A 13,929-nucleotide genomic window follows, 5' to 3' on the forward strand; every position below is an offset into this window, starting at 1 on the left:
GCAGAAGAAGACATAATATAGATGTTGCTTCAAACAACAGCCAGCCACGACCCTGTAGTCTGCTGCATTGAGAATTCCGGACTCCTCTGCAAAGGGCAAGAAGGAGAGGTTCCCAATGCGAATGTGTTACAAAACAATATTGCGTTTCCCTTAAGAATTGCAGCGACAAAAACATAGACCATTCCGCAGCACTAACAACTTCAATCAAATAACATAAAGCACAGCTGTCAGGTCTGCCAGCATCTCACACTGGGAGACATGAGTGAGAAAATGAACGCTTTTCACAAGCAGAAATATTCAAAGAGCTCCACTGTTTACAAGTAATCAAGACTGACAGTCACAGATTATTGGTGGAAGAGCATTTTCTGCTTGAGGTGAGAGAAGAGGATAATTTATCAGAAGCCCAAGAAGTCAGACATCAGTAACGATCTGCTTGAAGAAGGGCATATCTTAGATATAGTGCCCTTATTTGTGCTGAAAGGCAAGAAGATGTACTAAGTTATAAACAAGAGTCAGTGCTTGAAGAATGTTGAGCAGATACAGTGTGTAATTTGCTGGGCAGCTGCGATTAGAGAATTGACTAATGTGTGTGTCTCTGCTTGTCCGGAATGTTAAACAAAAAAGTTAGCATAATAGAGACTGTCTAAAAGAAATGTGGATGCTTTCTCATCCTTTCCACTCAGAGTTATCTGGGCTATGCTAATCTGGTTGCTTACCTGTTGTTAATGTGGGCGCTCTGAGCTCCTGTAATACAGCAATGGGGGCACATTAAATACCCTGGAGGTATTTAAAAGATGGGTAGATGAGGTGCTCAGAGACATGGTTTAGTGGCAGATAGGAATGGTTGGACTCGGTGATTCAAGAGGTCTTTTCCAACCTGATGATTTTATGATTTGACTTCAGAGAATGTGAGGCTTTCTGGGTGTTGCAGGAGAACACCTTGTCTGCCTGGTGTGGTGCTTTTGCAAAGCCTTCCTCTTAGGAGAACAGGCCAAATACCAGCAGTTTTATAACGGTAACTGGTGTGGAGCTCTGCAGGAAGAGTTTTATAGGCTGCCACCTGCCCTGTGCAGCCTTGGTGTGCGCTCTGGCCTGCAGCAACCCCACTCTCCGCACCCAGGCTGTGTCCTGCGGGAGGAGTTTCTGTCCAGATACCAAGATTCCCTCCTGGGGCAGGCAGCCTTGAAGGGAAGGATTTGGTGAGAGTTAGAAAGCAACGTTTGTATCGGTATAAAATACCATGGAGATGCATCCCTTGTAGTTTGCTATCCATTGTCCCTGTTCCTGCCAGCTTTGCTTGCTTTCACGTACTGTAGGGATTGTAACGTTACGTTTGACCAACATTACCATAACAATCCTGAGAGCAGGCTGTGTTTCCCCACTCTTCCATTCCACATCTGCAGGGACCTGGGCTTTGGGGGTGACAAGTCTCCTGTTAGCCACCAAGGAGCACTTGTCAGGAGAGCCCAGTGTTCCTGCAGAGCCCTGCAAAGACCCTGCCGGTGGCCCATCACCCCATGGGTGTCCTTGGAAGACCCTGAGCCAAATCTATCCCCTTTACTTCATAGGAGTGGCTCTTGTAGCCTTACCATGAGCTATTTTCATCTCACTTGAAGTAGAAGCTGCATATCACAACTGGAAATGTGCGCTTTGCTTGGGAAGGGATCCTGAAGGGGAGCAGTTTCTTCTGGAAGCGTTCATTGCAAGAACAGCAATGGTTGTTTAAGGCCTTTGGTTAACCTGGAGCCCTCTCCCAGGAACTGTAGGTAAGGTAGCACAAGTGTTTTGAGGATGTGGATCAGTCGGTCTCCACGTCTGTTCACATTGTTCAGGGGAATCTGGGAAATATGTCTCTCAGAAAACCATGTCAGGCAAATGATGTGGGACTCTCTATAAAATTTTTTTTCCAGAGCTTGCAGAATTAGAATTGTTCTACAGAAAGTGTCATAGATACTTCAAGACAGTCTATATTTGAATGTCTCTAACTGGGTGAGGATGCTACCTCAGGTTCTTCAGCTTTTTTCTGTCTTACTGGGGAAAAAAACAAGGGGGAAGCACTAGTTTTAGCAATTAGAGGTATTTTTTTCCCCTTTGCTTTAAGCAGAATCTTGGGGTGTTCTCCAGGAGAACAGCATTGCTCCCCTTGTACCATCCAAATTTTCCATAACACATCAGATATTCGTAGAGATGCCTAGCTGAGGCTTGCATGTGAATATGACCATACTCCAAGGCACAGAAGTCCCCTACAAACAAGTATCGACTGTTACCTTTGTTTCCCTCCTGAATTCTAAATCAATACAATTTAATACTGAAATATGTCTGTCCTTCTTCATTCAAAGTATATTTCTAAGTCAGCCAGAATTCTGTGGAGACTGTCTTAGCCTCTTTTTACTCTTTTAGTAATAAAAAAAAAAAATCCCAAACCAACAACAATGAAGTGCCAGTGGACAGCAGAGCAGGGTGAGGCTGTGTTTAGCACTTCTGTGCCAGGCTGAGGATTGCTGTGTGGGACTGTGGACTCTGTACCGGGAGTCGGGGCCACTGAAGCAAGCTGAGTTTCAGGGCAAATTTCAGAATTCATTGCTTCTGCTCATGTATTTAGTTTAACCTTAAGTCAAAGATTGATTATTTTTAAAGGTTAGCAGTTATGTAGCGCGAGAAAACCCTCTCCTTTGCAAGCTTTGAGAAGTCGCTCTGGTCTGCAACTTCACGGTATTAATTTAGACAACACCACCAGCCACTTCAGGATATGTCTTCTTATTACTGTTCACTTCAGCTTCTATGAGCAGGGAAAATAAAAGTCAAAACTACAAGTCAAATCCTTGCTTTACTGGTCTCCCAGTGTCAGCTCTCGCCCGAGTTGTGCAGAAACAGGACAGCAAGGGTGAACAGCAACCAAACTGCATCACTAGAAGCACTTCTTGCAGGTTAAACAAGGAGACCTTGAGGAACAGGGGCTGCCCTCCCTCGCCGTCTGGCTGCTGCCTGCTCTGTTTCCCACTGCTACCAGGAAGAATGAGCAAGACCTTGCATTTTTAGAAGAGCTCACACCTTAGTTGATTTACCATCTGTTGGCTCGTCTTGGTGCTTTCTCTTGTTAAGCACAAGCACTCGTGGCCCCATGGAAGGTACAGGATGATGTGTGTGGTTTCCTGGAGCTGCCTCTCCTTGCCGGCTCAGCTGTGGTAGAATCACAGAATAGTATAGGTTGGAAAGGACCTTAAAGATCATCCAGTTCCAACCCCCCTGCCATGGGCAGGGACACCTCCCACTGGCTCAGGCTGCCCAAGGCCCATTCAACCTGGCCTGGAACACCTCCAGGGATGGGGCAGCCACAGCTTCCCTGGGCAACCTGGGCCAGGGCCTCACCACTCTCATGGTGAAGAAATTCCTCCTTCTGTCCAGTCTAAATCTGCCCCTCTCCAGTTCATACCCACTGCCCCTCGCCCTATCACCACAAGCCTTTGTGAACAGTCCCTCCTCAGCTTTCTTGGAGCCCCTTCAGGTACTGGAAGGTAGCTCTAAGGTCTCCCTGGAACCTTCTCCTCTCCAGGCTGAACAACCCCAGCTCTCTCAGCCTGTCCTCATACGGGAGGTGCTCCAGCCCTCAGATCATCCTTGTAGCCTCCTCTGGACCTGCTCCAACAGCTCCATCTCCTTATGTTGAGGATTCCAGAACTGGACACAATCCTCCAGATGAGGTCTCCCAAGAGAGGAATAGAGGGGTAGAATCCCTTCCCTCGCCCCGCTGGCCGCGCTTCTTTTGATGCAGCCCAGGAGAGGGTTGACCTTCTGGGCTGCGAGCACGCGTTACCGGCTCATGTTGAGCTTCTCATGGACGAGCACCCAAATTCCTTCTCTGCAGGGCTGCTCTCAATCACATCATCCCCCATTCTGTACTGAAATTGGGGGTCTCCCTGACACAGGTGTAGGACCTTGCACTTGGCCTCCTTGAACCTCATGAGGTTCTCAGAGGCCCACTTCTCCAGCCTGGCCAGGTGTCTCTGGATGACATCCCATCCTTAAAATATATGGAACGCTTCATGAATTTGCGTGATACCTGCCCACTGTGTGGGAGAGCACAGGCACCAAGGGTGTGTGTAACAGTACACGCACTGTACTTGTTCCTGACTTTTAAATCTTTCTCTATAATACTGTAGGATTATTACAAGATTGATTTATAACACACCCAGAGCTGATGTAACAATGAAGATTAGTCCTCTACTAGTTGAACCGTAATACACTCTAATTTGCCTACAGCTACTGTATCATAGTGGCAAGAAAGGAAATAGCTTTCTAATGCAGCTTCATCTGCTGAGGGGGAAGAAATTTGTGCTTCAGAATGTAGAACTACATAGAACTATAGCTGGCAGCAAAATTCAGAGTCGGAGAAACACAGCACAAATAAAAGTATTTGTGAGTTGGATGTGTGCTAACAATCCTAGTTTATTGCTAAACGTGCTGTATAGAATAATGGCATTTGCTTGGCAGGTTCAATATTGCTTCATCTTTGTTTTTCTCACTGCTTCATCTTCTGTGCTAAAATTTGTCCAGGAGTAAAATGTGTAAATTCATTAGTTTCCAACTTTGTGACATTAACAAAAAGTTGATATAACATTCCTTAGAAGCACTGATGCTGTGAATACGATCTGTGTTGGGCTCTGTACCTAGAAACACACTGGAAATCTCAGTACTTAAGCCATTAATGCAAATGTCCCTGCTGTCTGTTGTAAATGTAGCTTTTCCTTGATGACTGGCAGGCATTTTTTGAGTGGACATATGTACAGATAGTCACTCAAGTGCTGGCACATCATATATAACATAAAACAGAAATCCTTTCTTCTGGAAAGCAGCAAAACCATCAGATTCTTCTGGAGAGCAAAAGGTATATCTGATATTATCATATCTGGGATAATATCACTTAATATTATTACTGCATATGGGATAGAACTTATTTCTATGGGCATATTTTGCAAGCTAGATGCAAAACTTAGATGTTTCACATAGTTTTGATCTTTTTCCCCAGTAAATCATCAATAAAATATCGTTATGCTTAAAATAACAGGTTTGGTTTCTAGACCAGGGATGTGTCTTGCTTTCAACAAGGGCAAGGGAGGACTAATAACTTGCAGGCAGGGAGAGAATATATCTCTTCTGAAAAGTACCGATATAAACTGCTGGTGGGAAAAGAGCTGCAACAGGGCCTTGTTATCACAACAGGTCTTTGATGGGAACAGCGGCCCCGTGGGCAGAGGAAATGGCAGAGATAAAAGTTTACATGAATTACTGACGAGGTGTCCAGGCAGCTTCTGCCTGGCTCCTCCACTGATGTAATGGGTACTTTAAAGTGCCTGAGTGTGTATGTTAACCTATTGCTTTTACCAACCAGCTTTGTTTCAAAGACTCACAAGGTGTCACTGCCCATCATTCACCCTGGAACCTGTCAGAGCCAGTTAACTACTGCCTCTAAACTAGTAACATTCGCACCTCATCTCCATCAGCAGGTCCCTCTCTCCTGCAGGCTTATAGAATAGTTAGAATCATAGAATAGCTTGGGTTGGAAGGGACCTTAAAGCCCATCCAGTTCCACCTTCCCCTGCCATGGGCAGGGACACCTCCCACTGGCTCAGGCTGCCCAAGGCCCATCCAACCTGGTCCTGAACACCTCCAGGGATGGGGCAGCCACAGCTTCCCTGGGCAGCCTGGGCCAGGGCCTCACCACTCTCGTGGTGAAGAAATTCCTTGTCATGTCCAGTCTAAGTCTGCCCCTCTCCAGGTTATACCCGTTCCCACTTGTCCTATCAGTACAAGCCTTTGGGAATAGTCCCTCTGAAGCTTTCTTGTAGCCCCTTATGCAGCCGTAGTTAGGTTGGTTGCACACAGGCATGTTCTGAATTTGACAATAAAACTGGAACAAAACATTAATAGACTGTTTCTTTTCTTCTTCCTCCCTCAAAAAAGCTGCAACAACATGACAAAGAGGATTCCCCTGACAAGTGGAGGACAGAAGAAGAAATGGCAGCTGAAGCAGCAGTCCTGAAGAAGTATTTTCAGGAAAATTAAAGGTAATGATTTACATATTGACTTACTCCTGCAGCACCCAAAACTCCGTTCAACCCTCTGTAGACTTCTTAAGGATAAAGGGAGAACATGTAGAATGGAACAAAAGATATGAACACTCTTAAATTTGTGTTGTTTCCAAAAGTGTTTCAACAGTGGCTGAAACAATGTGCTCCTCCTGGAACAACTCAGCACCGTTCTAGAGCATTATGTTTCCAGGCAGCACAAAAGAACACCCCTGGAAGTCAGAATCATCAGCAATTATTTAAGAGGAATGTCTAACCTATCATATCCTCTCTCTGTTTTTAGAACAGAAAATGGCTTTGGTACTTGTGAAGCACTAAAAACTGGTGTGTCGGTGTACGAGATCCTAGCAGAATCCAGACTAGGGAGTGGATAAACAAGTGCTAACTTCATCTGTCAAATCTTAAATCATCTGATCAGTTTAACTTTCAAAATTAAGCCTGCTGGAAAGCTGCCTGTTCTGCTAAATTTTCCATTGGCCCTAAAAGAAAAAAAAAATATTTGCAGGGAAGAATAGAATGGAGAAAATACTTGGCAGGCACAGGCATTGGTGCTCTAGGAATTGAGAGTTTTTCATTTTGTACTTAGAGTCCCAGAAGTCAGATTCTTCTAGTAGGAATGAACTGGCCCTGGGAGATCAATATGAGTTACGCTGGGATGTGGACTGCAGCAATGATGCCAAAAGCTCCTTCTCTCCTGTTCCCCATATGTTGTTTGCCATCATCCAGCACACTCATTTATCTGTCATTTCTGACTGTTCTGTGTTTTTTCCTCTGAAGAACTGAAGTCCCATAAATATCCCTCCTCCCTGCCCGTGACTCACTGTTTGCTGCCCAGCTTGAGACATCTTGGGCTAAACTACTTGGTGTGTGCATGGGGCGCTTAGGGGGCAGCTCCCAGTCTCCCGTGCCATTCCGTCAGCTCTGTTTGGGCTGATTCATTGAACTCTTTCCATTTTCTTCTTGCACGATGACCATGCTCTTATCTTCTTCCGTCACATCTGAGCCAGCATTTCTGTGGACTGGCACAGAGAAAGCTGGGCAACACACGCAGTTCCCATCTGTGAAGGAAACTTGTTCTCAGCATCTGGGACTTGGGGACCTCCAGGGTTTGGACTAGACAGTCACGTTTCCACAGTAGCTGCTGGATTTGTATTTGGACACCCGCTTTTCACCCTCTCAATAATGTGCTTTCCAAAAATTAATTACTCGGCCAGAAAGAACATATCCTTAGGTAATGCATATGTAAGCACTCGTCTGCTAACGGAGGCATCGTGCAGTACTTCACCTACAGCACAGCAGCAAATGAACAATACTTAGGATAAAATGGCACATCCCAATCTATTCCAATGTGATGATGTTCCCTATTTAGTAGGTTTTGGGGTGGATTATTTCATCTGGTTAGAAATGAACTGGAAATGCTTTTCTGCAGAGCTTCTCAAAGGGGTTGGAGTTAAATCCTCACCTCTCAATAAAATGTTCTTAGGCTCTTCTGATACTAAACACAAATATGGATAATTGGTATAAACTCATCCCTGCAAGCGAATTAATGTGGCTGGACTTGTATTTCCATTTATTATGAGAATAAATCAGTGTGTCTGCATGGGTGACCTCTTGGTAAGTTCCCTGTGATATTGAGGTCATTACCTTTCCTAGAACAAACTGTTAAATCAAATCTCACTGGCATCATTATCATGAGAGTGTTTTGCCTATTCCAATCAGTCCCTCCAACTTCTGATTCCCAACACAAGGCATCACTGTCACTCTCTTCTTCCTGACATTGTTTTGCTGCTGAGGTTTAAGGCTCTGAACCTGAGATAAGAATATATCTGAGCACCATCTGAATTTTTCAGCCTTTACCTACTCTCTTAACCTTGCTTCTAAAGTGATGAAGATTGAAAGCTTTTGGCAAATTAACAAGGTTGTATGCATACTCCTTTGAAGCTATTTTTGTTTTTCACCTACAAAGGATTTATTTTGTCATTTATAAGTTTACCTGGATGCTATTTGACTTTTTTCATGCAGTACAGGGAAAGTCAGAAAGAGCTGATTGTGGGTGTTCTGGAGCCAATAAATGGCAATTTTTAAGGCCTCGTGCATTATTTTTCTACTTAAGTGTATTGTTTGAAGAAGCCCAGCTCAGCTAGATTAGCCTGGACAGACTGAGCTCTGTTCCGAGCTTTCCCAGCTACCCTTACACTCGTCACAAGTCCTTCACCAACTGTCACAACTCCTGTGTGATTTGATTAGGTACAGCAGCACCTTTTACCTGTATTTATAGACTATCTGATCAAGGACATGAGGGTGACTTTTCTTTTTCCTAAGAAACGCTCAAACAAGACAAGAAGCTTTTGATTCTCTTCCGTGACCTTTGCTGCTGCAAAGCCTTGCTAGATGTACACCCTTAAGACAATAATTGCATTAATACAGTTAATACATATGTACAATTGCCTTGAGAAGATCAAACTGAAATCAGTGAGTGAATTTGTGTTTTGCTTGCGTTTCTGGTCTTTCACTGCACGTCTCCGTGTCACTATATCCCATCTCGTTAGAAGCACCTCTTGAACATCTCAAGCATGTGTGGGCTATGCAGGGCTGCTCATGGTGCTGTGTCTGCAGAGCTGAAGTTGAGTAGAACTTTGTGTGGCCCTGGGGAAGGGCCAGAAAAGGGAAAAAAATAAGCAACTATCTATGGAAACGTTATTTAATATATAATTGTCCCAGTTAGTCAGTCTCTTGCTTAGTAGCACCAAGACTTGATCTCTTTAGGAGCCACTCGTCCTGCAGTGTTGGCTGTCATACGGTCATTTGTGTTTGATAAATAGTTGGTCTTTGAGGTGGATCCACAGGGAAAGAGGCCTTACTCCAAGAGCAAGATTTGATGCAGCATCTTAATTTCCAAGCCTGTTTTCAGATGCGCCTTTTAAATTTTCTGTCTATAGCTGGGTACGCGTTGCGTAGGTCTGTTTTGTGCATTTTAAATTACACATTGCCAGCAAAAGGCTAAAGATTAAAAGACTTACTAACCTTCAGACGGTATATAGGAAGTGTTTCTCTTCAAAGGCAGTTTCACTTTGTGGTGTTGTTTCTGAAGAACGAACCAGGCTGCACAAGTTTTAGTAGTCATTTTATGCCAAACTGAAGTAATACTTTTATGCCATTAGAAAAGTAGTCAGTCTTGAGTACCATGTCAAAACGTCCCTTTGCATAAAGGGGCTGACAGTGATATTCTGTTGCTTAGTGCTTTTCGAGTTAGAATTATCCAGTAAATTTTAATTGCTTAATCACCTGAATATTTTGTCATTCAACATGCAAAATTAATTTCAAAATCTTTCCAAATAATGTGGGCTGCACGGAGGTGCAGGATTGCTGATGTCAGTTCTCCCCTTCATCCCCAGTCTGGCCGTGTATCTGGAGAATAGAACCTTTTTTACTTTGTCAGAGAATGTGAATTTTATTCATTTTTTTCACCCCACTGTGAAAGAGAGATGATCTCGTACTTTGAGAGCACTCATCCTGCCTCATAGCTGCCTCTTTTGCACCATGATCTCAGCATGTGTGGAAAGATGCTGTTCTATTGACTTCAGCGGGGAAATTACCACTGTTAGCAGCAGCTGCCTAGAGGGGCTTTAGGCTGGCACTTCGGCTTCTTGCATCCGCTTCTGCACCAGCACCGCTGACGATCCGTGCTGCGTGCGTGAGACTGAGCACCAGAGCCATCCCATCCCGTTCCTTAAATTCAGGCAAGTATTACACGGTGACTCGCAACACCCTCCTTTGGTTGCTTCACTGCAAGAAAAGCCCTCCCGTTCTTTCTGGCATAGAATAATGGTTATGTCTCAGAGCGGTTCCTCTGAGCAGATGTGGCACCGGTGCCATACGGTGAGGCCGCAGCCAGTCTGCAGGCGCCGGATCTGGGCGGTGCGGACCACAGAGCAGGTTGTCTCCTGGGTGGGTGCCTCAGTGACAACACAGCCACGGCCAGAGGTGTTTGCTGTAACAGATGCTCCTCTGGCACACAGTCAGAGAAAATAACACCGTGCTGCGAGCTCTGGTTTGGGGAGTGGGAGCAGGGGAATGAGGTACAGCCGGCAGGGACCCCTCAGTTTGGGAGTCTCACTTTATAAGCAGGGTGATTTTTTGAGTGCTTGCACTGGAGTTAGGCTCAAGGTGGTGCCTGGTCTCGGGGACTTCCCAGAGAGCTCTTCATGGCTGCACTTCGGAGCTGTTTGCATATAATCCCCAAGTAAATACATATCCTGGTAATCAGCTACAGATTTCTCTGCACTCCAGACTTAAGTGCTATTAATTATATCCTCCACTCAGAAGCCTCCAAGAACCATTAATTAGAAAGCAAGAGCTGAAGCTTTGCTTGTCTGCGTGTGTCTATTGTGACCCGAGAATGAGGTATAAGCTTCAAAAGAAACATGTTTTATGAAGGTCACCTTGGAAAACATCATAACAATCCATCAGGAAAAGAGAATGCAGCACTCCAAGTGTGCATTTCAGTGTGACATTATGCTTTAAGTAGTTGGAAACAACAAAGAGAAGATGCATCAGATCACAGGGTTGATGCTTTTTCGCCTAAAATTATCTCTTTTCTGCAGTAAGTACATGTAAAGTAATCTTTTTGTCATTTCAATGGAATGTAAGGGAAGTTAATATCAACAGAAATCCAACAGCCAAACATAACCTGGCCCCGGCTGGTATGTTAGAAGTGTAAAGCATCCAGAGCCGCTACCTCTGCAGCAGGGAGAAGGTTTATGCACAGGAGTTAAATTATCTCTTCAAGGGAAGATGTCAACAGCCAGAAGTGCCGTGACTGTGTGTAGCAGTAATACCCACCCCAGAAGGCTCAAGGCAAAGGGCTTCCCCAAATGAATGCGCTGTGCTGGTGCACAGCAGCCTCAGCGTTGAGGTTGATTGTTTTTCTGGTTGAAGCACATCATTATTCTTATGAAAACAAAGCGGCAATAGAGTTAGCTATGGTTATAATTTAAATGTCTTCCGTTTGTAGGAGGCCGGCACAAGTATATGGCCCCCTCACAACTATTCCAGGCTTCTATTTTTGTGGCTATAAGTAGTACTGTGCTAAAAGTCGTATGCTGCGTTCTCTGGACTTCCATTTCCCTATAGGTGGCCATTTAATTTAGCTATAAAGGGTACATAAATTCCATACAGCACTGCTTGGATCCTGTAATTATAGCTACAGTAGAAATGTCCTGGCCAGAGACACAGACAAGATTGTACTGCATGAAGGCAAAGCAGCAAATGTGTTACTGTTAGCAAAGAAAGCTGACAGAGGCCCAGATGTTCTCTTAACTTGCACATGTAGCAGCCTGAATGCTTACCTGGGCTGTCAAATCCCGAGTGTTTCGAGTCTAATCCGCTCTTGATTCATCATTGAGCTTTATGTGTGTCGTATTGTATGAGAGGAAAATGGCAAAAGCTGAGCATAACTGATGGGTGTTGTGTCTCGGGACCTGGAATAAAGAGTCGAGGTACAGGACAGTGCTGAGCTTCACATAAGGATGATATCAACTGTGGGTTAAGTATTTTTATATGCAAACCTGTGCTACAGTGGTGCTAATCTCTTGCCCGAAGCTGCAAAAGGATGTACTTCCCCAGCAGCCAGGCCCTCTCCTTTAAGCAGATTGACAAAACATGTGCCAAGTAATTTACAGGCTGCCATTAAACTGTCAGTCAGGAGGGGCATACAATGGAAACTGTTGCTCAAAATGCCATCGAAAGGAGAAACATATGTTTTGGTGACAAAAGACAATCAAACAAAGAAGTGGGCGGTTAGGGAGTTGCAGCCACAACAGCAGCACGGATCCAAGCCTCGTGCACAGCCCTGGGAAACCAGTTCGGGAGCTGTGGCCTCATCTAACGGTAGGGCAACGCCTTTGTGTTTAATAAGCTGAAATAATTTTCCCAGTATCGAAGCCAGCTCTAAGCGTGCTCTGAAGTGAAGGTAGAAAACTGAAGGTACCGAGCAAAAAGCCCACTTCACGCTCAATTATTAGCAGAGGTTTGTATCATGTTATCCTATTGCTGTAGCTGCTGCATAATAGAGCTGCCCAGAGAGACTCTCCAACCAGCAACTCGAACGTGACCTCAAAGCTTAAAAGCTGCCTTTGTGCAAGTTTTGGTATCTAGGCTGTGTAGGTGGAAAGGCATTAATAACTCCTCCAGTAAGTAGTTATTTGAAAAAAAAGAAAGGGGTGATGGCCATTGGAATGATATTGGTCTGGGTGTACTTGAGGCTCTGCTGTTTGCCGGGCTGTCAGTCTCTACGTGGATGGACAGGCATGTGCATGGGTAAATCCAGATGCCCCATTCGTGTTAGCCCCCAGGGCTGCTGCAGGCCTACAGTTAACGCTGCAAGAACAATTTTGCCATGAATTTGTGCAGCCATCGTACACAGTTTTCACAGCTGCAGTTGTCAGGATCTCAGCATTTCTATTTCTCTGCTTCAGGAACACCTTCCAGGTCTGTCATAGCAGCTATTACATGTCTTTTACTAGGATGGACCACCAAGAGGTGAACAAAATTGGAGCAAACGTGAGAAGAAATACCGATTTATTCTCCAGCGTGTGAGATGGGGCATTTTGAGAGTGACAGTCCTACATCACTGCTGCGTAGCACATTGGCATTAGGTAGAGCCCCACTGCAGGGTCAGGATGGATGAGGATATACACAAGATGATAGTTGTGAAAGAGCATTTGCAGGAGCTTATATAAGAGATCATGTGCCCCAGAGACTCTTGCACGAGATTATTATAGCAAAATTGATTTTAAGAGCAAGAAGCCAGATTTGATGACACAAGATGCCCTTTCTAATCCTTTGTTCCTGTGACTAGCGGTCAACAGAGCTGGGGACTGTGCTGTCTTACTCAGGGACATCAAAGATGTGGCTTCACTTCGTGTTTGTTCTTCATAAAATGATCCTGACCTCCTTTAGAGGGTACTTTGTGAGCTAGGAATGAAAAGCACAATGTGAAAGGCAGGCATTAGTATTATTTGGAAGTGGACTTTATTGAAAAAGTAGATAATAAATCAAACAAATGCTCCACTTTCTTGCTCTGCAAAGACAATTTTAAAATAGTTGTGTGCAAGGATCTCCTTTCTCTACTGCATGGGCTGAATGGGAGCTGAAAGGTGCTCTGTGTGGGTTTAACAGTGAATATTTTCTTTTGCCTATTGCTGCCTTTGTTTCCTGTTGGATCAATTAATGAGCACCTCACTCATTAGCAATAAACAGCTTTACATTGTGTCTTACTAACAAAGATCCAAGATATTATTATATGTCTGTTGTGTTTGGTATTTCCTAGGTAACAAAGTGGTTGGAAAACGTCCTGTGACATAAGAAAATCCCCTGAAAGACAGACTTCCTTCTCCTGTTCTCAGTGGCCCTGGAGCTGCAGCTGAACAATTTTATTATGTTCTACGAAAACAGGATTCTTCCATGAAAAATTTTATTGGACCTCTGGTTATCATCAAGCTTGAATTTCAGCTAAGACAACTAACAGCACTGATTCGAAACACTGCTCTAAGTAGTAAGTCTTATTTATCTGAATTGTGTACTTGGGAACAAATCTTTTTAAGTTGTCCCTTGGCTTAAATTGAAATAAAGTGATAGCAAAATCAGGTACCTACCGTGTTTAGGTACATTACAAAGCGTTTACTCCATGTTGTGCTTTTTGAGATTCGGTTATTGTATGTGGGCTACGATATCATAGAAAAATCAGATCTTTTAGCAGTATGACAAGTCATAAAACCCAAGACCAGCCAAGATAAACTTTGAGAGCTATCGTTTTGTCAGGTAAGGTGGTATAACAAGAAAT

General features: G+C 44.2%; 1 protein-coding gene across 7 annotated transcripts in view; it reads left to right on the forward strand.

Moving 5' to 3' along the window:
• The window catches only part of FHIT (fragile histidine triad diadenosine triphosphatase), a 616,279-nt gene extending 602,725 nt beyond the window's left edge, over positions 1–13,554 (forward strand). For all 7 annotated transcript variants that reach the window (XM_054076607.1, XM_054076605.1, XM_054076606.1 and 4 more), the window contains 2 exons: positions 5,962–6,065; positions 13,417–13,554. In XM_054076607.1, coding sequence (XP_053932582.1) covers positions 5,962–6,063 — 102 coding nt within the window. In that variant the 3' untranslated portion in view covers positions 6,064–6,065; positions 13,417–13,554. The remainder of the gene's footprint in view (positions 1–5,961; positions 6,066–13,416) is intronic.
• Positions 13,555–13,929: the final 375 nt, after the last annotated feature.

The sequence above is a fragment of the Cuculus canorus genome, chromosome 11 (genome assembly GCF_017976375.1).
Source record: "Cuculus canorus isolate bCucCan1 chromosome 11, bCucCan1.pri, whole genome shotgun sequence".
NCBI lineage: Eukaryota > Metazoa > Chordata > Aves > Cuculiformes > Cuculidae > Cuculus > Cuculus canorus.